The sequence below is a fragment of the Culex pipiens genome, chromosome 1 (assembly GCF_016801865.2).
Source record: "Culex pipiens pallens isolate TS chromosome 1, TS_CPP_V2, whole genome shotgun sequence".
Lineage (NCBI taxonomy): Eukaryota > Metazoa > Arthropoda > Insecta > Diptera > Culicidae > Culex > Culex pipiens.
This window is the reverse complement of record NC_068937.1, coordinates 123,233,263-123,256,695: the sequence shown is the minus strand read 5'-3', so window position 1 is coordinate 123,256,695 and position 23,433 is coordinate 123,233,263. Positions and strand designations below refer to the sequence as shown.

The 23,433-nt window shown below is 40.4% G+C and overlaps 2 protein-coding genes across 2 annotated transcripts in view; one reads left to right on the top strand and one right to left on the bottom strand.

The window, feature by feature from the left end:
• Nucleotides 1-23,433, bottom strand: part of LOC120427279 (uncharacterized) — a 255,636-nt gene that overhangs the window by 19,362 nt on the left and 212,841 nt on the right. Inside the window, exon 5 of the mRNA XM_039592129.2 lies at nt 18,987-19,285. Within this exon, the coding sequence (XP_039448063.1) occupies nt 18,987-19,285 (299 nt within the window). The remainder of the gene's footprint in view (nt 1-18,986; nt 19,286-23,433) is intronic.
• On the top strand, nt 4,441-6,647 carry LOC120427278 (hexamerin-1.1-like). The gene has a single exon (XM_039592128.2). The coding sequence runs from the start codon at nt 4,458-4,460 to the stop codon at nt 6,597-6,599; it is 2,142 nt and encodes a 713-aa protein (XP_039448062.1). The 5' UTR covers nt 4,441-4,457; the 3' UTR covers nt 6,600-6,647.

Below are 23,433 nucleotides of genomic sequence, written 5' to 3'. Positions count from 1 at the left end.
TGTGAAATGCTTGCCTTTTAACTGAGCTGGACAAATTTGGCATGATTGAATAATTTTTTTATTATAAATAGTTATTTCATGGTAAACCTCGTACTGTTTAACACTGGAACGCCCAACGCACGTCAAACTTACACGGACGCCCAAGGGACGATTCCTTTATCCAGTGATTTGTAAGAATGTCTAGATGATCCCAGAACTTTGCAGAACTCGATTTGATCAAATCTGTAATTTTTGCGATCAAAAACATCGTTCCAACTTTTTTTAAAAGACTGCCTCCGCGGAATTTTTGGCGATTTGGCGAAAAAGTTGGAACAATGTTTTTGTTCGCAAAAATTGCAGATTTGGCGTCACTGGAAAAAAGAATCGTCCCTATTGGTTAAGTTATGCCCGCGAACCAGCGAGTTCCAACTTTTTTTGAACCTTGGGAGTTGGAATGTTAAAAAATATTTGGAGTAAGAAAAACCCCAGCTAAGGAAGTAAATGCATTTTTCGAAATAATATTAACATTCTTTTGAAAAGTACAGTATTTATAAATGAGTTTCCTTTTCTGGAGAATTTTCTCAATAGCTTTTCCAAAGGTACCTCCGAGCAGCCTTTCTTACGGAACGACGTCCCGTCGTCCTCGTTTGGAAATTAGCTGCACAGAAACTGGCATACCATAAATCCTAACCTCAATCTAGCCACCCTCTGTTCCCCCCTCGAGGGAAAAGATTCGATCTCTGGAGGAGGAAATCTTCGACACTCCCACTCTGGAACGGTAAAATGTACAACCCTTCCACTACTGTTCGCAACAGTGTAAATGCAAACAGAGAGTCAGAGGGTGTGGAATGTGGAAGGGACGATGTGGTTTCCTCCTTGGGAGGACCGTCCCAGCCATTTTCTGTTTGCAATTGTGGTGAACCCGTGTGGCCCGAGATAAGAGAGACCTGCACCTGCCGAGAACCGGTAAGATGGTTTTCCTGGGCCGGAAGCATACGGATTTTCCCGGTGGTATGGTGGAGGAACGCAGGGCAGTGTTGAGGCTGATGGGAATTGATGTATTAGGTCGGTTTTGGAAAGGCAGTCTTGAGATTGTAAAAGGATTCCGGGTTCCTTTCTTGGAGTACGACAGGGTGATCGTTTTTTGGGATATTGAGATTTCCAAGAATTTGTAAAGTAGTTTTAAATGTGGTATTTTTGTTTGAGTTGTTTTGCAAAAAAAAAATGTTTTTATTTCTATGGTAATATAAAATCTCGAGAGCTGTTTTTCGAATTCAATATTTCAACCTTCGACTGCTAGAATAACAAATGAATACTAGAATAACTTCTGATAGAGCGGTAGGTGGAAGGATCTTGAAAAACGGCTATCATCAAATTTAGTCAAAATCGGGATTTTTCCTCTGTTACAGGATGTTACAAACCAAACGGCTAGTATCCCATTCTAATGAAAAATTTTATTGACGAAGATTTGGTGACAAACACGAAAATGCGATTTAGACGGAATATTTGAATTCAGAATAAAAAATTAAAGTAAAAAATCTAATAGCATTGTACACGGAAAAAAAGCCAGTGAATTGTATTTATGTTTCATAAAAACGGTAAATTTGTTAGTAAATAAAGTTTTAAGCCTTTCAAATCCATTTTTTTACAGTTTAAATTGGTATTTGAACATTTTTGAATGTTTGAATGTGTATGCGTAGCTTAATTTTTTTGTTAGTAACATGTTGATCTATTTTTAAAATGATGTTCTTATTTAAATAATCTCTAAAATTGCTAAATCTTGCCACAACAGTTCGCGCAGAAGGACAATACTGCCAACGCTTCATGAACTGCTACTATTCCGACATAACGTTTTTGAGTTATGGCAGAAGCAAAATTGCATTCATCAGTGCCAGAGCTCACTTCTCCGGCAACACTAGCCATCATTCGTGCCATAACTAACCGGTCGCTAGCTGGCAGCACGGTCCAATGACCCGGAGGTCCATCGCATCCCGAAGAAGTTTCACACCGAGAGAGGGGACATTTTGCAGGATGATTAATATCCGATTCGAAATGAAATTTACCGGTTTCGCCTCGGGCCAAATAATATATTTCATTTATTTCAATGAACACTTTGAGCAAACCAACGTCTTGCTTCTTTTCAATTTTGGTACACTTTGAAATTGAAGACGACAGAGTCTTGCGATTCCGCTTCAAGAACAGGAAAATCGACAGAAGGCGAACTGTACAATTTTCGCTTCAATAACAGACGTCACTGCCAAACCACCGGAAGTCGAAACGGAGTGACACCTGCGATTGTTCCGGTAATCTTCCCACCCAGGTAAGCACAACTCACTGTCAATAATCTGCCAATCTGTCAACTGTCAATTGTCAATCTTAAGAGAGAACGCACGCAACGCCATCTCGCAACCACGTGTGACTGCGCTGCCTACCTTGGGGCGTTTTCGTGTGCCAATCTCTTTCCGTGGGACGTTCCTATCCCACTTCCGACGACAGAAGGTCGCCAAAGGAAATTGGTTGGTCCACGCCCCAATGGCAACCGCTTTCTTTTTGTTTGGTTCCCGTAAAATCGGGAGCTGGCAGCGTGGCGTGACTAAGAACAGCCAAGTGGCAGTCATTACCCCGAGCTGGAGATTCCAGAATTTGGGACGTCTCTTATACTTCTGATGTGAGTGCCATTTGGACGAGACTTCATTTCGTCGGTTCCAGCGCGATGCGCTTGGCGGCAGATAATGCTTAATGTTTCATAATAAGCGCTATCAGTTTGTTTTTTTGGCTGTGATGGTTTTGGTGTTTTTTGTTATTACAGCCAAGTCGAGTCAATTTCGGGGGTGAAGCTATCAGTCAGTTGGATGACTGTCTAAGTTATTTTTGCTTTTGGTTGCATTTTGGCTGCCATCATCCAGACGAGGAGGGATGCAGTTTTGTGACCTGATAGATGACTCGATCGAGGTCATCGTTCTCGTTGAAACAGCCGCCAATAAAATGAAGCGTTGATTATAGCTGTTTTTTTGGCTTCAAATCTGAGATGAATAAGTACCTATTATGAGAAAATGCAGGAACATTTGCAAGATCTTTTTGAATATTGAACACAATGTTTTAAACAAATGAAGTACACAGAAAAAAAATCATGGTAATATTACATCTGGGAAGAGGTACATCTTTTATGTCAGGAAAAAGGTGTAATTTTACCTTTGGAAATGTGTAATTTTACCACTTTTCTGGTGTAATGTCACTTTTTCGGGCGAAATTGAGGTAAAATTACATCATAAAAGCGGTAATATTCAAGCTTCAAAAATTACAGCTTCCAAATTTACATTATTTTTTCTGTGTACAAAATTGCCAAAGTATGTCAACTTCTTTTGCCTCCTTGAGCAGCTATCTAAAACGATCAACTCCATAACGATACATCACCCCTTCAAAGTTGCATAATAAATGTTCACACTTGAATCACGTGCCGGTCTGCAAACATAACTTCTTTGCCTCGGGAGTGGGTACCTACCTGTACCGAGAACCGAAAATGTTGAACGTTCGGTGTGATGCAGTGCTGGCAGTGCATCATCATGCACATTCTGGTCCAACTGCACCACGGCACGATTCAACGCCCCGGAGGTTATCAGCAGACCAGGTTTGCGTTCCGTTCTACTTGTACCCTTGCCCGGCGTCCGTGTCCCGTCCAGGGCACATTATTACGGGTTGGCCCAGGCTGGAGAACATTGAGTGAACATATTTTATTATGCATTAAGGAATAAGCCGATATTTTATTGCCACCTGTCAATGGGAGTTTGTGTGGTCCTAGAACATGACCTACCGGGGTTAGTCACCGGTAATGTTTGTACGAGACAATGCGGCCAATAAATGTTCGATTCCGAAGCCCAAACTGCTCTCTATCAAAAGAGAACTGTTTCAGAGGAGTAGGGTTACCGACGACGACACTATTGTTTCACCGAAGTTTTCGAGGTGGTTACTCTATCTCGTATAGTTCAATCAGCTCCAGGCAATTGGCATTTAGGTAGCTAGAAGCTACCTAATGTGTTGATAAGAAGCGACTGTTGACTGTTGTTTGCAGTGAACTGCACTACTTATGCGAGCTAGACTGGAAGCTGGTTACTTTATAGGGGATTTTTGTCACTTGGGGAGCAATTCAATCCTTTAGTGTCAAATTATTAAGTTTTTAAACGCTGAACGTGGAGTTCAGAAATCAACTAACTTGAATCCATGCTAGATACCAATCCTTCCCGAAAGTGTTGATAGTAACAATACGGCTATAAATAATTATGTACCCCAGACCATCCGAACGCGGAGTTATCGCAAACTTTTTCGCAGTTCAGAACAGCAAAATTGCAGCACCACTTGGTAACAGCAGCGGTTATCTTCCTCCTGATAGTGGCGCCACAGCATCCTGCACCCAGGTGTTGCACGTTGGACTATAAAAGGCCCTGGCATCGGCCAGGAAAGGTATCACAAGTCGTTTCGACATGAAGGCGATCACACTGGTAGCGTTGGTGGGCCTGGCAGCTCTGGCTGCCGGCTACGTCGTAGTGCCCGAGGACAAGATTACGTACGCTGACAAGGACTTCCTGGTGAAGCAGAAGCAGCTGCTGGAGGTGTTCCAACATGTGCACCAGCACGAGGTTCACACCGAGCTGTGGGAGGTGTCGAAGGAGTACAAGATCGAGGAACACTACGACTACTACACGAACGTCGAAGCCGTTAAGGAGTTTGTTGAGTTCTACAAGCACGGTATGCTGCCGTTCGATGAGATTTTCAGCGTGTTCCACGAGACGCATCGTGAGCAGGCGATCGCTCTATTCCACGTGTTCTACTACGCCAAGGACTGGGAAACCTTCTACAAGTCGATCGTGTGGGCTCGCTTCCACATGAACGAAGGTATGTTCGTGTACGCCGTCACCGTCGCCATGTTGCACCGCAAGGATATGGCCGGTCTGGAACTGCCTGCCCCGTACGAGATCTACCCATACTACTTCTTCAACACTGAAGTCATCCAGAAGGCTGCTCAGTACAAGATGCAAGGATTCTACGGCATGAAGAAGATCGACGACGTCTACACCGCCATCATCCCAACCAACTACACCGGCTGGTACGTGCACACCAACGAGGACCAGAAGGTTTCGTACTTCACTGAGGACATCGGCCTGAACACGTACTACTACTACTTCCACGCTGACTACCCGTTCTGGATGGGAGGCAAGGAATTTGGACTGTACAAGGACCGTCGTGGTGAAATGTACCTGTACAAACATCAGCAGCTACTCGCCCGTTACTACCTGGAACGCCTGTCCAACGACCTGGGAGTCATCCCGGAGTTCTCCTGGTACAAACCCATCAAAACCGGATACTACCCGAACATGCACTACTACAACGGAGTCAGCTTCCCGTCCCGTGACAACCTCTTCAACGTTTACACCCCGGAGAACTACTTCGAGATTGATGAGCTCGTCGACTACGAACACCGCATCCGCGAGGTCATTGATCAGGGTTACATTGTGCTGCCCGACGGAAGCCACATTGATCTGACCAAACCCGAATCGATCGAGTATCTCGGTAACTTGATCCAGGAGAACCCGGACAGTGTCAACACTCGCTACTACAAGTACGTCGGAGAGATTGCCCGCGTTCTGCTGGGCGCTTCCGTGGAACACTTTGACGACCACAAGGTCATCCCGGGTGCCTTGGAGCACTTTGAGACCTCGATGCGTGACCCAATGTTCTACCAGCTGTACAAGCGCATCACTCACTGGTACTGGGAGTTCAAGGATCACCTGCCGCACTACACCTACGACGAGATTAACTTCCCCGGACTGAAAATCGAATCGGCTGAAGTCGACAAGCTCGTCACTTACTTTGACCGTTACGACGCTGACATCACCAACGCCGTCGATGTGGAGGTCTTTGACGAAGCTTCCATGAAGTCCGCGTCCACGATCAAGAAGTTTGGCAAGATCGCCCACTACCAGGGTGAGGACTTTGTCATCAAGGCTCGCCAGTGGCGTCTGAACCACATGCCCTTCACCGTCAAGCTGAACGTCATGTCCGAGAAGGCCACCAAGGGTATTGTGCGCATGTACCTGGGACCGAAATACGACGCGTACGGTCACGTGTACGGAGTCAACGAGAACCGCGAAAACTTTGTTCTGCTGGATGTGTTCCCGTATGAATTTGTCGTTGGCAAGAACACCATCGTCCGTGACTCGACCAAGTTCCCACTGTACGTCCAGGACCGCACCAGCTACTTTGAGCTGTACAAGTGGGTTATGGATGCGTACAACGGCGTCAAGAAGTTCCCGCTGGACATGACCGAAGCCCACTGCGGATTCCCGTCCCGGCTGATGCTCCCCAAGGGCAAGAAGGGCGGTATGCCGTTCCAGCTGTACTTTATCGTTTCGCCGTACCACGCCCCGTCCACTCCTCAGTACGAGGGGTACGACTACACCCTGAACTGCGGCGTCGGCTCGGGAGCCCGCTACGTCGACTCGCTGCCGTTCGGATATCCGTTCGACCGGCCCATCGACGAGAAGATCTGGTTCACGCCCAACATGTACTACTACGACACCCTGATCTTCAACAAGAACGAGAAGGAAATCAACGCCGTTCACTAAGGATAAAGTCTGAATAAAGCGAATGTTGCTCATTGCTCAAATTAGAAACTGTTTTGCTTTTCTTCTTATTTCTACAACATTTGGTTTGTACACCCAAAATTAAAGACCGAGGGGATAGTCCTTCCGAAAAGAAACGTGAGAAAAGTACTATTTAGCGAGAGTATAGACCTCTCGCATGTTCATACGTTCATTGCAACAGTTCATCCTATTGAGTGACTTATATGGACAAATGAACGCCACTTAGTCACCGAACCATGGTGGCCCATACGGCAAAGGCACGGTTCAATATGCCGAAGGTCTTGGGTTCGAGTCTCGGTACCGCTACTTTTTTTTTGACAGATGAACTTTTTTGAAGATGAACCCATAAGTAAAGTACTCTCGGTAATTTCGGGATTTATCCTCTCCGTCCGCACACAGTACCATTTTACTACCGAACCGTGTTCTTTATCCTCTCGTATGCCGATTCCCAGTTCTGGGTGTATGCATGGGCAAATTAACACGCCACTGATAGCATGTATTTTCTTGTTTGCAAATTTTGACTCTGTGTACTGCCCCGTATAAATGTTCTATATGCATTTTCATCGCTTTTGAGTTATTGATGCAGTTTGGTTCAAAATTGTGTGCTTTTCAGAAAAGCCTAAAATATGCAGTACTTTGTTCTAGAAATTTGGAGGAAATCCAGTTTTTCCTTTTTTCCGAGCCTTATGTGTGGGACAAACTTTTCTTGCGTTTTTCTCAGCTTGTTTTGCATATGGGACATTTATGCGAACATTGGCTGTATAGGGCTACTTTTAATTTTGGATAGTCCTTTTCTTAACAGTTTCAAGAAGAGGTACCTTCAAAAAAAAAATGCATGAATTTTGCAAAGCTGTTGAAAGAAAAAGAAATGTTATTGGGTAAAAATCAATGACATTAAAAGAAAATGGAATAAACTTTGCATACTCATATCTACCATCAAAAATCAGCTTTTCATTAAAAAAAAAACAGAAAATTGTCTCGCCGGCAGTTAGACAACTTCGAAACTGTTTTCAATCTGATATTTTGATTTTGGAATTTTTACTAGGTGGATTGCTCAGTTGATTTTGAGGGAAAGGTTGAGTTGAAAAATCTTTTTTTCTTTCTTTCGAAATGGATACAATAAATATGAGCATATTTTCTTTCCAGACAGAAGGCCAGCTGAAAGGGAAAACGGGGGCCTCAAAACTTTTGTAATATTTATTTCTTTGCATTTTTCGCATTTACTCAAATATATGGGAAAATGCTCGCACGTGTGCGCGTTTGTATGTTCATGTGTGTACACACTTTCTTCGCGAGCAAATGGAATATTTATTTCTTGTTTAACTTTTCCGGAGCAGGCAAAAGTTTTAACTTTTTAACTTTTCTGGCAACTCCCATTCCGAGGGCGCTATCAAACCAAGATTAAGTCGTTCTGCCATCGGCGGCGGAGGCAATTCCGATGGTTTTTGATGCCGCGGGACAGTGATTTTGAAATTGAATTTAGCAAAGTTTTGATTCCACGATGTTTTCCGTTTCAATAAATTTACATTGGGTTGGACTTTATTTTTGCAAATTTGTGGCAGCCTGTTGGTTTTATGTAACGGAGAAATAACAAATTTGCTGTGCTTTAAATTTTCATATCATAAATATCATCTATCGTTTAGAAATAATCCATGCATAAGCCACTCGTGATGATGAAACTCAAAGCGTCCAAGAAGTAATCATATTTCAAAAACACGAGCTCGTTGATCGTCCTTAAGCCACCGCAGCAGAGTGTCTACAGAGCTTCTTAACCACACTTCAAGCAATCCAATCACTGTGCTTATCCCTCGACACAAACAACACATGTTTCTTAGTTACTCGAGGAATCATAACCACAAGACCATGCACTCAAACGAGGGAAGCTCGTTGCGTCGACCAGAAATTTTGACACAGAATGTATTCGGAACTGTGCTATTTTTTTTCCTGAATTTCAAAAATCTTCTGATTCAACTTTTTTTTCTGCTAATTCATGTGCGTTGTTTTCTGGTGTGTGTCATTTTGAAAAAATGATATTGTTAGACTCAAGAGGTAAATTCAAACGACATTTTTTTTTGTTTAAGTCAATGGATCCTGAATTAATAATTGAATTTTTGATAGAGTAGATATCTCATTATTGGTCATAAACATATAAACTCTGACAAATATTTGCAATGGCCTAACTGACAGCTGTCAATCAGTGTTATGATTTGGTAGGGGAAATATACCCTTTCTAATCAAACACCTATCTTCGTCATATGGAGAGTTTGATGCTCGATTAAGCACGCAAATGTATGCCACTTACTGGCCAAAATGATCAAATTTAATGCACTTTTGATCATAATTTCTATTTTGTGAGACCACATCCACACGCAAGCTTAGAGCTTAACTGCCCATGTTCACATAAATAACTGCTGCTCAAATCAAGTCCGTCCCATATGTAATTTCGTCAATATTGAGTTAATGATGCAGTTTGGTTCGAAATCATGTGAACTATCAGAAAAACCAATAAACTTTAGTACATTGTTTTCAGTAGAAAATTCACTTTTTCGAAAAATTCTAACACGTAACCTTATGGGTGGGACAAATTTGACTTGCGTTTTTCTCGGCTTGCTGTTTTTACATATCGTCAGCTGTGTGCTATCTTGTGACAACGACCATTTAGTACTATTCGAGAAAATCGATTTTTAATGTTTGATGATAAATATTTTCAAAACTATGAATGGTAGAGCCAAACTTTTTGAAGCAATCGGTTCGTAAACTATCGCTTAACAAACGCTCCAAGTTTCAACTAATTTGGTTACATCAGTTAAAAGATACAGTAAATTATGTAATCAAAAATCTGAAAAGCACGTGTCACAAGTGTGTTTCGAAAGTAAAATTGTACTACGTGTCACAAGTGTGAACAGAATTTCCATACAAACTAAAATAGTCTAAAACCGATATAATCAGTATATTTTCAAAAACAAAAGATTTCATTACCTTCAGAAAATGTGTATCAACATAAATTTGTGAAAAACAAGAAAAAAATTCCACATTTTCCAACAACATGTATGACTAGCGTGGTTCACGTTTCTATGAAAAAGACAAAAGTTGTTATTTTGTCTTGCATCAACCGGAATTTCGTTCTTTTATGTCCCCAGAAGCACTCCTGAAAATTTGAGCCCATTTGGTAAGGTCTAGGAGCTCCAGTTTTAATATGAAATTTATATGGGATTTTGATTTATTTTCCAACACACACATTTTGGTCGCTGTTATTTGCCCAAGTAATACCAAAATTTGGTATTCCCGTGTTATTTATCCCTGCTCGGGAAGTGTGAACAGAATTTCCATACAAACTAAAATAGTCTAAAATCGTAAGTTTAACCGATATAATCAGTATATTTTCAAAAACAAAAGAAAATGTGTATCAACATAAATTTGTGAAAAACAAGAAAAAAATTCCACATTTTCCAACAACATGTATGACGTGTTACAAGTGTGCACGATCATTTTGATGATAAATTGGTCTATGTCACAAGTGTGTATTGCGATATCCGGGAAACGGAAGCGAGTTTCCAAATCGGGTTAAAGCATCTTGTAGTGTTTGTTAAGTATAGCAAAACGTCATCATTAACTCATTTTCGACCAAAATGGTCTATGTCACAAGATAGCACACAGCTGACGATATGGGACGGACACGATTAGAGCGGCAGTTAACTGCTCAACGAAAGTCGCCATCAATATCTTTTCACTTGCGCTAACGTTTTCAAAGCGCTTAAGATATGAAATTGCTTCCAACTACCGGCAACATGTTCTTTTGAACATTAGTTAGTCACTCACTTGAAAAATAATCCTGAAACATGTAAATAATTAGCAAGCACCATCAAAAAAACAAACGCGTCACGTCTTTTGACGTTTGACTTGTGACGACCCATTCCAATCGAAGGCTGAAGCCGAGCCGAGCGAGAAGCGAAGGCAAATAAAGAACAAAGAGTGACCACCACCACCACCAGAAGCGCCTGTTGTGTTCGCTCAAAATTTCATCACAAATGGCAGCACTAAGCAGACTCAAAAGAGCGCTGGAAGAAAAAAAGAACTAAACTAAAAATAGAAAAATGGGCGTGGCCCAATGCATTCTCGTCTGATTGGAATACATTTAGGATTTATTTTTTAAATGCTTGTAAAAGGAAAAGAACAACTTTTAATAAAAGTAAAAATAAACAGAAATGTTCACAAAAAGTTGCTCTACTCGTTGGTGTACTTGGTTTTAGGATATTTCAAGGAACACTGCAGATTATCCAGCATCATTCAAACACGACCGCTAATTAGGCTTAAAATGGGTATATTTCCCCTAGTCTTAGTCAATAGCAAAGATCTTTTGTTTGGGTGTACCCATCACAATGGTTACTTACAAGAAGTTTCAATCCCTTTCGGCAGAAACAGTCTGAGTCTGGTATTGCGGTTTTCAAACTTTGCAACTACGAACAAAACAGAACTTAATCTTGAACAACCTAGAGCAGGGTAGGCTTAGTGTCCACCACTCAAGTTAAACTCCTCCAAAGAGATGCTTCTTCGTCAATGACGGGATTATTCCCCGGGCATTGGCATCATGTCGCCATAGTAAAATCACATTCTAATAATACGCTCAAATTAGTTACCACAAAATGGTGGAACAAACGGTTTCGAAAACAAAAGCGGCCACACCAAAAACAAAAGGGTTCTGCTCCATTGTGAGTATACATTTGTACCAGTAAGCGAACGCTGCCCATTGTGAGCTATTGTCGCAAACAACTACAACGAGGACGATTACAATGACAACAATGAACAGTGCACGGTAATTGGTCAGGTTGATGTGAAAGTGACGGTGAACTCTACGGATGACAATAGAGAAAGAGACGACAAGCGTGATAGGGTTCCGGTAACTGGTCTTCCTTGGAACGAAACGATAACCGAGACAATGACGGTGGGGAAGACGGAGAATTTTAAAAAGTTTATTTTTAAGTTAGTTTTTTTTCTTTAGTTATGTTTATGAGAAAAAAAAACTATTTTATTTTTCAAATTTTAAAATGTGATTCCGTTTATCACCCCTCATCACACTTTAATGACACTTTGAAGGACGCACCTTCCGGGCCGACTTCCCCGACAACGTCATCTTACTTTGTCTCCTGTCTGGGAAATTTCTCAAGAAGCTCCCTCGTCGAGGGACTGTTGTTTGCAGCTGAGCTGTGTGGTGGATGCTGGGAATAATTGTGACAGGATAATGATGGGAATTTCATGTCGGCTTCCTTCTCGTGGGGATGAAAGGAAACTTTCGGACATCAAAAACAGCTCAATCTCGTGGACGTCGATTGATGTCCGGGGGGTTTGTAATTACACCGACATGGGAAGCGAAGCCTTCGAGGCTCGACTAGGAATTCAAGTTTCCGGTACTTTAGCCTTTTTAACAAAAGATGTATTTGTTATTTGCTTCTAAAATAGAATTGTCTTCAAAATTCAAAACAAATCAGGATGTTTTTCGAGCGAACGAGTTTTTTTTATTGATCTTTCAGTGATGTTTTTGCATTGTTGCAATCTCACACACAACTGGGCAATTCTCCTTGGAATCGGCCGATTTCATGAGATTTTTTTATTGTGTTTGATTTCAAACGAGTTGTTCACAATATTTTCTGCAATTCCAAAAAAAAACACATTTTTGACAAAAAAAATTGATATAAATCAAAACTTGAAACAAATTTTTAAGTTCAACATCAACAAATACATTAAAATGATTTAAAAAAACTAACTTAATCCACCTATGTGGTTGATGCCTTCCTCACTTTTTACCAATAATGGGTAATATGAGTGGTTTGGAGACATATTTCAGCTATTTTTTTTAGATCCAGAAAAATAAGTACACATAAATAACTGAAGTGGTCATAACTCGAGACAGGGATGCCAGATCTTCAATGTTGCGGACTCGTTGGAAAGGTCTCTCGATTACCTAACCAACGATGGATTGAAATGATGGATCCGGACATAGTTTACATACATTTAAGTGAGATCCGGCTTCAAAAAAGTACATAAATATCACTTAAGTGGTCATAACTCGAGACAGGGTTGCCAGATCTTCAATGTTGTGGACTCATTGGAAAGGCCTTTCAATTACCTAACCAACGATGGGTTGGATGATGGATCCGGACATCGTTTACATACATTTAAGTGAGACCCGGCTTCAAAAAGTACAAAAATATCACTTAATTGGTCATAACTCGAGACAGGGTTGCCAGATCTTCAATGTTGTGGACTCGTTGGAAAAGTCTCTCGATTACCTAACCTACGATGGGTTGGATGATGGATCCGGACATCGTTTACATACATTTAAGTGAGATCCGGCTTCAAAAAAGTACATAAATATCACTTAAGTGGTCATAACTCGAGACAGGGTTGCCAGATCTTCAATGTTGTGGACTCGTTGGAAAAGTCTCTCGATTACCTAACCTACGATGGGTTGGATGATGGATCCGGACATCGTTTACATACATTTAAGTGAGATCCGGCTTCAAAAAAGTACATAAATATCACTTAAGTGGTCATAACTCGAGACAGGGTTGCCAGATCTTCAATGTTGTGGACTCATTGGAAAGGCCTTTCAATTACCTAACCAACGATGGGTCGGATGATGGATCCGGACATCGTTTACATGCATATAATTGAGATCCGGATATTTGTGAAAACACATTTTTATACATAACTTTTGAACTACTTATCGAAACTTCAAACAATTCAATAGCGTTGTATGGGACCCTAAACCAAGTCGAATGCAACTGGTTTGATCAAAATCGGTTCAGCCAGTGCTGAGAAAACTCAGTGAGAATTTTGGTCACATACATACATATACACACACATACACACACACATACACACACACATACACACACATACACACACACATACACACACATACACACACATACACACACACACACACACACACACAGACATTTGTTCAGTTTTCGATTCTGAGTCGATATGTATACATGAAGGTCGGTCTATGAGCTTTTAATAAAAACTAACTTAACCCACCTATGTGGTTGATGCCTTCCTCACTTTTTACCAACAATGAGTAATATGAGTGGTTTGGACACGTATTTTAACTATTTCTTTTTAATCCAGAAAAATAAGTACACAGATATAACTTAAGTGGTCATAACTCGAGACAGGGTTGCCAGATCTTCAATGATGTGGACTCGTTGGAAAGGTTTTTTGATTACCTAACCAACGATGGGTCGGGTTCTGGATCCGGACATTGTTTACATACATTTAAGTGAGATCCGGCTTCAAAAAAGTACATAAATATCACTTAAATGGTCATAACTTGAGACAGGGTTGCCAGATCTTCAATGTTGTGGACTCGTTGGAAAGGGTTTTTGATTACCTAACCAACGATGGGTCGGGTTCTGGATCCGGACATAATTTACATACATTTAAATGAGATCCGGCGTCAAAAAAGTACATAAATATCACTTAAATGGTCATAACTCAAGACAGGGTTGCCTGATCTTCAATGTTGTGGACTCGTTGGAAAGGTTTTTTGATTACCTAACCAACGATGGGTCGGGTTCTGGATCCGGACATCGTTTACATACATTTAAGTGAGACCCGGATTCAAAAAAGTACATAAATAACACTTAAGTGGTCATAACTCGAGACAGGGTTGCCAGATCTTCAATGTTGTGGACTCGTTGAAAAGGGTTTTCGATTACCTAACCAACGATGGGTCGGGTTCTGGATCCGGACATTGTTTACATACATTTAAGTGAGATCCGGCTTCAAAAAAGTACATAAATAACACTTAAGTGGTCATAACTCGAGACAGGGTTGCCAGATCTTCAATGTTGTGGACTCGTTGGAAAGGTTTTTTGATTACCTAACCAACGATGGGTCGGATTATGGATCCGGACATCGTTTACATACATTTAAGTGAGACCCGGATTCAAAAAAGTACATAAATAACACTTAAGTGGTCATAACTCGAGACAGGGTTGCCAGATCTTCAATGTTGTGGACTCGTTGAAAAGGGTTTTCGATTATCTAACCAACGATGGATCGGGTTGTGGATCCGGACATCGTTTACATACATTTAAGTGAGATCCGGCTTCAAAAAAGTACATAAATATCACTTAAATGGTCATAACTCGAGACAGGGTTTCCAGATCTTCAATGTTGTGGACTCGTTGGAAAGGGTTTTTGATTACCTAACCAACGCTGGGTCGGATTATGGATCCGGACATAGTTTACATACATTTAAGTGAGATCCGGCTTCAAAAAAGTACATAAATATCACTTAAGTGGTCATAACTCGAGACAGGGTTGCCAGATCTTCAATGTTGTGGACTCGTTGGAAAGGGTTTTTGATTACCTAACTAACGATGGGTCGGGTTCTGGATGCGGACATAGTTTATATACATTTAAGTGAGATCCGGCTTCAAAAAAGTACATAAATATCACTTAAATGGTCATAACTCGAGACAGGAATGCCAGATCTTCAATGTTGTGGACTCGTTGGAAAGAGTTTTTGATTACCTAACTAACGATGGGTAGGGTTGTGGATCTGGACATAGTTTATATACATTTAAGTGAGATCCGGCTTCAAAAAAGTACATAAATATCACTTAAATGGTCATAACTCAAGACAGGGTTGCCAGATCTTCAATGTTGTGGACTCGTTGGAAAGGGTTTTCGATTACCTTACCAACGATTGGTCGGGTTGTGGATCTGGACATGGTTTACATACATTTAAGTGAGATCCGGCTTCAAAAAAGTACATAAATATCACTTAAATGGTCATTACTCAAGACAGGGTTGCCAGATCTTCAATGCTGTGGACTCGTTGGAAAGGGTTTTTGATTACCTAACCAACGATGGGTCGGGTTCTGGATCCGGACATAGTTTACATACATTTAAGTGAGATCCGGCTTCAAAAAAGTACATAAATATCACTTAAGTGGTCATAACTCGAGACAGGGTTGCCAGATCTTCAATGTTGTGGACTCGTTGGAAAGGGTTTTTGATTACCTAACTAACGATGGGTCGGGTTCTGGATCCGGACATAGTTTATATACATTTAAGTGAGATCCGGCTTCAAAAAAGTACATAAATATCACTTAAGTGGTCATAACTCGAGACAGGGCTGCCAGATCTTCAATGTTGTGGACTCGTTGGAAAGGGTTTTTGATTACCTAACCAACGATGGGTCGGGTTCTGGATCCGGACATAGTTTACATACATTTAAGTGAGACCCGGCTTCAAAAAAGTACATAAATAACACTTAAGTGGTCATAACTCGAGACAGGGTTGCCAGATCTTCAATGTTGTGGACTCGTTGGAAAGGGTTTTCGATTACCTAACCAACGATGGGTCGGGTTGTGGATCCGGACATCGTTTACATACATTTAAGTGAGATCCGGCTTCAAAAAAGTACATAAATATCACTTAAATGGTCATTACTCAAGACAGGGTTGCCAGATCTTCAATGTTGTGGACTCGTTGGAAAGGTTTTTTGATTACCTAACCAACGATGGGTCGGGTTCTGGATCCGGACATCGTTTACATACATTTATGTGAGATCCGGCTTCAAAAAAGTACATAAATATCACTTAAGTGGTCATAACTCAAGACAGAGTTGCCAGATCTTCAATGTTGTGGACTCGTTGGCAAGGGTTTTCGATTACCTAACCAACGATGGGTCGGGTTCTGGATCCGGACATAGTTTACATACATTTAAATGAGATCCGGCGTCGAAAAAGTACATAAATATCACTTAAATGGTCATAACTCAAGACAGGGTTGCCTGATCTTCAATGTTGTGGACTCGTTGGAAAGGGTTTTTGATTACCTAACCAACGATGGGTCGGGTTCTGGATCCGGACATAGTTTACATACATTTAAGTGAGACCCGGCTTCAAAAAAGTACATAAATAACACTTAAGTGGTCATAACTCGAGACAGGGTTGCCAGATCTTCAATGTTGTGGACTCGTTGGAAAGGGTTTTCGATTACCTAACCAACGATGGGTCGGGTTGTGGATCCGGGCATCGTTTACATACATTTAAGTGAGATCCGGCTTCAAAAAAGTACATAAATATCACTTAAATGGTCATAACTCAAGACAGGGTTGCCAGATCTTCAATGTTGTGGACTCGTTGGAAAGGTTTTTTGATTACCTAACCAACGATGGGTCGGGTTCTGGATCCGGACATCGTTTACATACATTTAAGTGAGATCCGGCTTCAAAAAAGTACATAAATATTACTTAAGTGGTCATAACTCGAGACAGGGTTGCCAGATCTTCAATGTTGTGGACTCGTTGGCAAGGGTTTTCGATTACCTTACCAACGATGGGTCGGGTTCTGGATCCGGACATAGTTTACATACATTTAAGTGAGATCCGGCTTCAAAAAAGTACATAAATATCACTTAAGTGGTCATAACTCAAGACAGAGTTGCCAGATCTTCAATGTTGTGGACTCGTTGGCAAGGGTTTTCGTTTACCTAACCAACGATGGGTCGGGTTCTGGATCCGGACATAGTTTACATACATTTAAATGAGATCCGGCGTCGAAAAAGTACATAAATATCACTTAAATGGTCATAACTCAAGACAGGGTTGCCTGATCTTCAATGTTGTGGACTCGTTGGAAAGGGTTTTTGATTACCTAACCAACGATGGGTCGGGTTCTGGATCCGGACATAGTTTACATACATTTAAGTGAGACCCGGCTTCAAAAAAGTACATAAATAACACTTAAGTGGTCATAACTCGAGACAGGGTTGCCAGATCTTCAATGTTGTGGACTCGTTGGAAAGGGTTTTCGATTACCTAACCAACGATGGGTCGGGTTGTGGATCCGGACATCGTTTACATACATTTAAGTGAGATCCGGCTTCAAAAAAGTACATAAATATCACTTAAATGGTCATAACTCAAGACAGGGTTGCCAGATCTTCAATGTTGTGGACTCGTTGGAAAGGTTTTTTGATTACCTAACCAACGATGGGTCGGGTTCTGGATCCGGACATCGTTTACATACATTTATGTGAGATCCGGCTTCAAAAAAGTACATAAATATCACTTAAGTGGTAATAACTCGAGACAGGGTTGCCAGATCTTCAATGTTGTGGACTCGTTGGAAAGGGTTTTCGATTACCTAACCAACGATGGGTCGGATGATGGATCCGGACATCGTTTACATGCATATAAATGAGATCCGGATATATGTGAAAACACATTTTTATACATAACTTTTGAACTAGTTATCGAAACTTCAAAAATTTCAATAGCGATGTATGGGACCATAAATCAAGTCGAATGCGACCGGTTTGATCAAAATCGGTTCAGCCAGTGCTGAGAAAACTCAGTGAGAATTTTGGTCACATACATACATACACACACATACACACACACATACACACACACATACACACACACATACACACACACAGACATTTGTTCAGTTTTCGATTCTGAGTCGATATGTATACATGAAGCTGGGTCTTTGAGCTTTTAATAAAAAGTTCATTTTTAGAGCAGGATTATAGCCTTACCTCAGTGAGGAAGGCAAAAGTTCATTCTTAGAGCAGGATTATAGCCTTACCTCAGTGAGGAAGGCAAAATTAACGCTACTATAATTTTTTCACAGTGTATCGTCTACCACTTCTTTAAAAAAAATGACACTAATGGCAAGTATTTTCAAACTGTGTTGTAAAATATCTCTCCACGTACAAGATTTTTGTACATTATGATATAGCAACTTTTAGACCAAATTTATGTTTATTATGTCTTTTTATCTATGAACTAACAGCCAAAGGCTTGTCTCAAAATTATCATTTTTACATTTGAGACAACTATGAGATTATTAGCAACACATACTCAAACAAGTTTTGCATAATATATTAGTTCTTACGATTCAGCATTGACAAAATTTGCGTGTCAAGGGTTATATTTGAAAAAAAAAAGAATCAATCGACTAAAAAAACAATTGCCGCGGTTAAACTCTGGATTTCCAACTGCTCTGTTCACTGCTCAGCTAATCCTCAAACTACAAGATAATTAGCGAGTAATCGCCGTTTAATCCTTCTTAACGACTTGCTTCTGCGAAACAACAACATCAAAGTCAAAGACATCTTCATTCTACGAAAGCTGATGGACAATTAACTTTCACTTTCGCTTATATTTGATAACGACTTCAAAGGGTTAAATGTTAGCGTGAACTGGCTAGCAGAAATTTTGTTAAATTCTTAACTTCCATTCAATAACTTTTTATTTAACTTAAATTGTTGGTAAAGCCAAATTTTCTCATCTTCTCGGAAAAATAAACATGACTTGTAGTGCAAACTAACAAAACCACTTACCACTAGTGAACTGGGCGGCGAGCATAATCCCGCACAGAAAGATGAAATTAAACCAGCCGTAAACAATTTTCCTCCTCTTGGACATAATGGCCTCCGTGTTGACCCCCGTCCTCCTCCTGGGGCGCTGTGGGTGGCTGTGCCCTTGTGGTGGTGGGTGCTGCTCCTCCTCTGGCTGTTCCTCTCGAGCGGAAGTCCTGCTGCTGCTGCCTGCTCTTCTTCTAGTCGCTGCTGTGAGGAAAATTGTGCCACGAAAAATGCTTCCAGTAGAGGAGCATGCTGAAGACGGCGGTGAAGAAGTCCTGCGAGGGAGAGGTGAGAAAATAATTTCATCAAATTATTGCTTATTAAATTTGATAGCCGCCATTTTGTGGGCAGCCATTTTTCCAAGTGCTAAGTGGGGGCGCTAATTTGATTGCGTGTTGTTCTTTTTTTTTTGCTTCTCTCAAACAATTTCCGCCAAACTTTTCGCGATACACATCTTGTCTCCCTAATCCGGAAGGCTGTCTGTGGCACATGTTTCGCAAAGTTTTGAGCAAAGTGAAGTGTTTTATCATAAAAATGCAAATTTTCGAGGGTTGCCTAGGGAGATGATGATTAATCACTGCTTCTGTCTGACACTGAGTGACTAAGAGGGGAGGAAAAGCCAGTCAGGAAAACAGTGACATTTCACTTGCTAGGCGCAAACATTTGATGGTGCAGTGGAGGGTTTTGACACGTGGCAAGAAGTAATTAAGCGTTGAGAAAAGCTTTTGAGAAGCAGGACAAAGTTTGTTAATTTATCAAAGTGAAAAGATTAACTGAATGATTAATATGAAAAATACTTTTTTCATAGGTTTACTGCATAATTCAAATCAAAAATATATTTCAATTAAACAAATTATTTATAACTTAATATAGAAAATAAACCTCCATTCGGTTGAAAATTGTGTCCTCCTTCTTTGGCTCCAGGAAATGCATCTTAATTACCATTTTTTTTACTAAACAACGGTGACCAATTAAACGATTGTAACAATAAACTTCTATCAAACTTAATCATCCAGTACAATACTTCGGGCACCAATTTAAAACTTAGAGCACTTCCAAACAGTTGAAATTTCATAAAAATAACTGTTTTTACTCTCAAAACAACATTTGAACAGCCTGCATTAAATTAAATTGAGTTTCACCCGTCATAAATTCCATATCAGCATTCCTCAATCGAAAGAATCCATGTAAAGAGGAGGAAAGTTCTCCGGAAAACACTCCCCACAAAAGGTGATAATGATATTGGCGTTTGTAGTCCGTTTTTTCCCTCCACAATAGTGGAAGAATTCTCGCTGAAGTACATTGTTTATCATGTTTATTCACTCAACATCTCTGTTTTTACGACCAACCCGCCCCATAATCCGACGACGCCACCCTCCAGCAGCACGCCAGAATGAAGAGATTTTTCATAGACAGAAGAGCCACTCCCTGCTGCGGGCAGGTCAGGACAAGGACCAGGTCGGGACGATGCTGCGCCAGACACGAGGGTTTGAATATTTATGAATTCCCATAACCTGCACACCACGGGCCATAAACATCGATATCGAGAATGTAATCTCCCAGAGGCAAATGATTCCTGCCGGAGAGTCGGTCTGTCCAAGGCTGGCTGGCTAGTGTTTTGTTCTTCTTTGTTTTATTTTGAACTGGTTTGTTCGGGGTGCAGGGTTGAAGAAGTTATTTTTTCTGCAAACAATTGACGAATATTGGATTTTATAATTTTTGTACATTTTCTTTTAAAAACCTATCTTTGAAGTGTCCAATTGTACATTTCCTGTAATACATTCAAAAACAAGCAAAATAATCAACCTTTATTTGGCATTGGTTAGAAACCAACTGAAAACAGATCTTCTGATCGAAGAATGTTTTTTTTTCAATAAAATTTTCACATTTGAAAAAACAGTGCCGACTTCACTCCTTGGAAATCCACGCTGAACCCTTCAACTTCCAGCAGTCAGTCATCACTTTATCAAGCCACCCCAAGTCCATTGCGAGGGTGGGACCCAGGTTGAAAGAATACAGCTCTCACCACTCACTCACACTGGCCCTTGTGCTGCTGGACCATTTTCCCCGCCATATAGCAGTATAGCAACGGTACTCGATTGGCTTTTCAACCACATCCTGCCCGGTTACACCTCAGGGCCTCTGGGAACCGTCCTGGCCACCACCACAACACCAGCCGAACCTGTCGGTATCAATGGCAGAGCAGCCAGCGACCTGTGTGCGAACGGGAGCCCTTTTGAAAGTGAACAAATTTTATTACATCTTTCTCGGCACCTTCACATATTTGTACATCAATTCTCAGCTTTCGGTTTATTACTCCCGAGGGCCAAGGGAACCATGTCTGGGCTGGCCGGGACATTGCCTTGTTACGTTTTCGAACGGTGCCAGTTATGGGAGAGGTGAGGTTGTAGGTATCAAATGTTTGGAATTCCAGATTGATTCACGAGATGAAGATTCATATATTTATATTTGAACAAAGATTTTTCAAAATTAATTGATTCAATTCAATTCAATTCGGTTTTATTGGTGAATAATCAAGATACAATAAGTTCTTTTGAGGTACATTACAGAGTTTTGGAGTTCCTTTAAGCCAGGGGTGACCAAAGTATGGCCCGCGGGCCAAACGTGGCCCGCGAAGTGATTTTTTGTGGCCCGCGGACCAATTTTGAATGATCATGTAAAATGGCCCGTTAATTGAAAATAAACCGTGATTGTATACTTCTCAAAATCAAGGGTTATTTTTAACTTATGTTTTTTTTTTAATTTTATATTAATTTTCATGAATCTTTCTAATTTAAAACAATTTCACACGTTACAATATGAATAAAATTAGTAAATATCAAAATATTCAATAAACATTTTTGGAAATGTATAAGAAATGTTTAAATTTGACTGAAGTAAAAAAAATGTGATCATGGTTAAAAAATAAGTATTACATATTAATTAAGCAGTCTTAATGACCCTTTTTATGGACTGAGCCATTAACTTATTTAGCATTAAGAAATCTTCCATCTCGGGGTTTAAGAGCGAGTCCACGAGCAAAGCATACCCATCTCGCATCGACCTCACCAATTTGCCTGAAATTTTCAGGGGTTGTTTGTACATATAAAACTAGCATCTGGCCAAAATATGAGCACTCTAGGTCAACGGGAAGTGGGGCAAATCGGGACACAAAGTTTGAAGGTTCAAAAACGTCAAAAATCTTAAAAAGGCTATAACTTTGGCAAAAATCAATTTAATTTCAAATTTCAAAATGCATCTGAAAGGGCTTAAAAAATTGGTTATTGGCATTTTAGTGAAAAAATAGCATAATTTTCAAACTCAAATAAAAAGTGTTCCATCCAGATATCAACTCGGTTCGACCTGCAGCTTGTAGGGGACATCCGGGACTACCATCTGAGACTGAGAACGCTTTGGGTAAGGCAGTTTAACATATTTAATAGACACTTTTACTTTTAGTGAATTTTTTAGTTGTAAATTTTTGTTTGGGGGACCCCTTAGCTCCCATTTTCTGGTGATAATTTTATCATATTCGTGTTCCTGAGACAATTTCACAATAGAAACATGCATAAAAATGTTTGTTTTCATCCATTTTAACCCTTTAAAAATGAAAGTTAAAAAAAAATCTTCGATTCACATTTATTGAAAATCAAGTTCGTTTCCAAGGATACTAGATGACACCAGAAAAAAAGCAGCTTCTTATTTTTTTTTAACTTTTATTTTTTAAAGGGTTAAAATGGATGAAAATAAACATTTTTATGCATGTTTCTAAAGTGAAATTGTCTCAGGAACACGAATATGATAAAATTATCACCGGAAAATTTGATCTAAGGGGTCCCCCGAGCAAAAATATACAACCAAAAAATTCACTAAAAGTAAAAGTGTCTATTTAATATGTTAAGCTGCCTTACCCAAAGCGTTTTCAGTCTCAGATGGTAGTCCCAGATGTCCCCTACAAGCTGCAGGTCGAACCGAGTTGATATCTGGATGGAACACTTTTTTATTTGAGTTTGAAAATTATGCTATTTTTTCACTAAAATGCCAATAACTCCCTTTAGATTTAACCAATTGGGATGCTTCTCCCTGCATTTTGTTGCATTTTTCAATTCCTTTCAGATGCATTTTGAATTTTGAAATTTTATTGAATTTTACCCAAGTTACAGCCTTTTTAAGATTTTTGACGTTTTTGAACCTTCAAACTTTGTGTCCCGATTTGCCCCACTTCCCGTTGACCTAGAGTGCTCATATTTTGGTCAGATGCTAGTTTTATAAGTACAAACAACCCCTGAAAATTTCAGGCAGATTGGTGAGGTCCAAACGACGTCCCATACAAAGGGGTATGCCCTGTTCGTGGACTCGCTCTTAAACTACTGACAGTTCGATAACGAATCTGATTGGCTACCATCTCATTCAGGCAGACTAA

What these genes read in the sequence shown, in the direction of transcription:
- LOC120427278 (XM_039592128.2), top strand. Translation starts at nt 4,458, where the DNA reads ATGAAGGCGATCACACTGGTAGCGTTGGTGGGCCTGGCAGCTCTGGCT.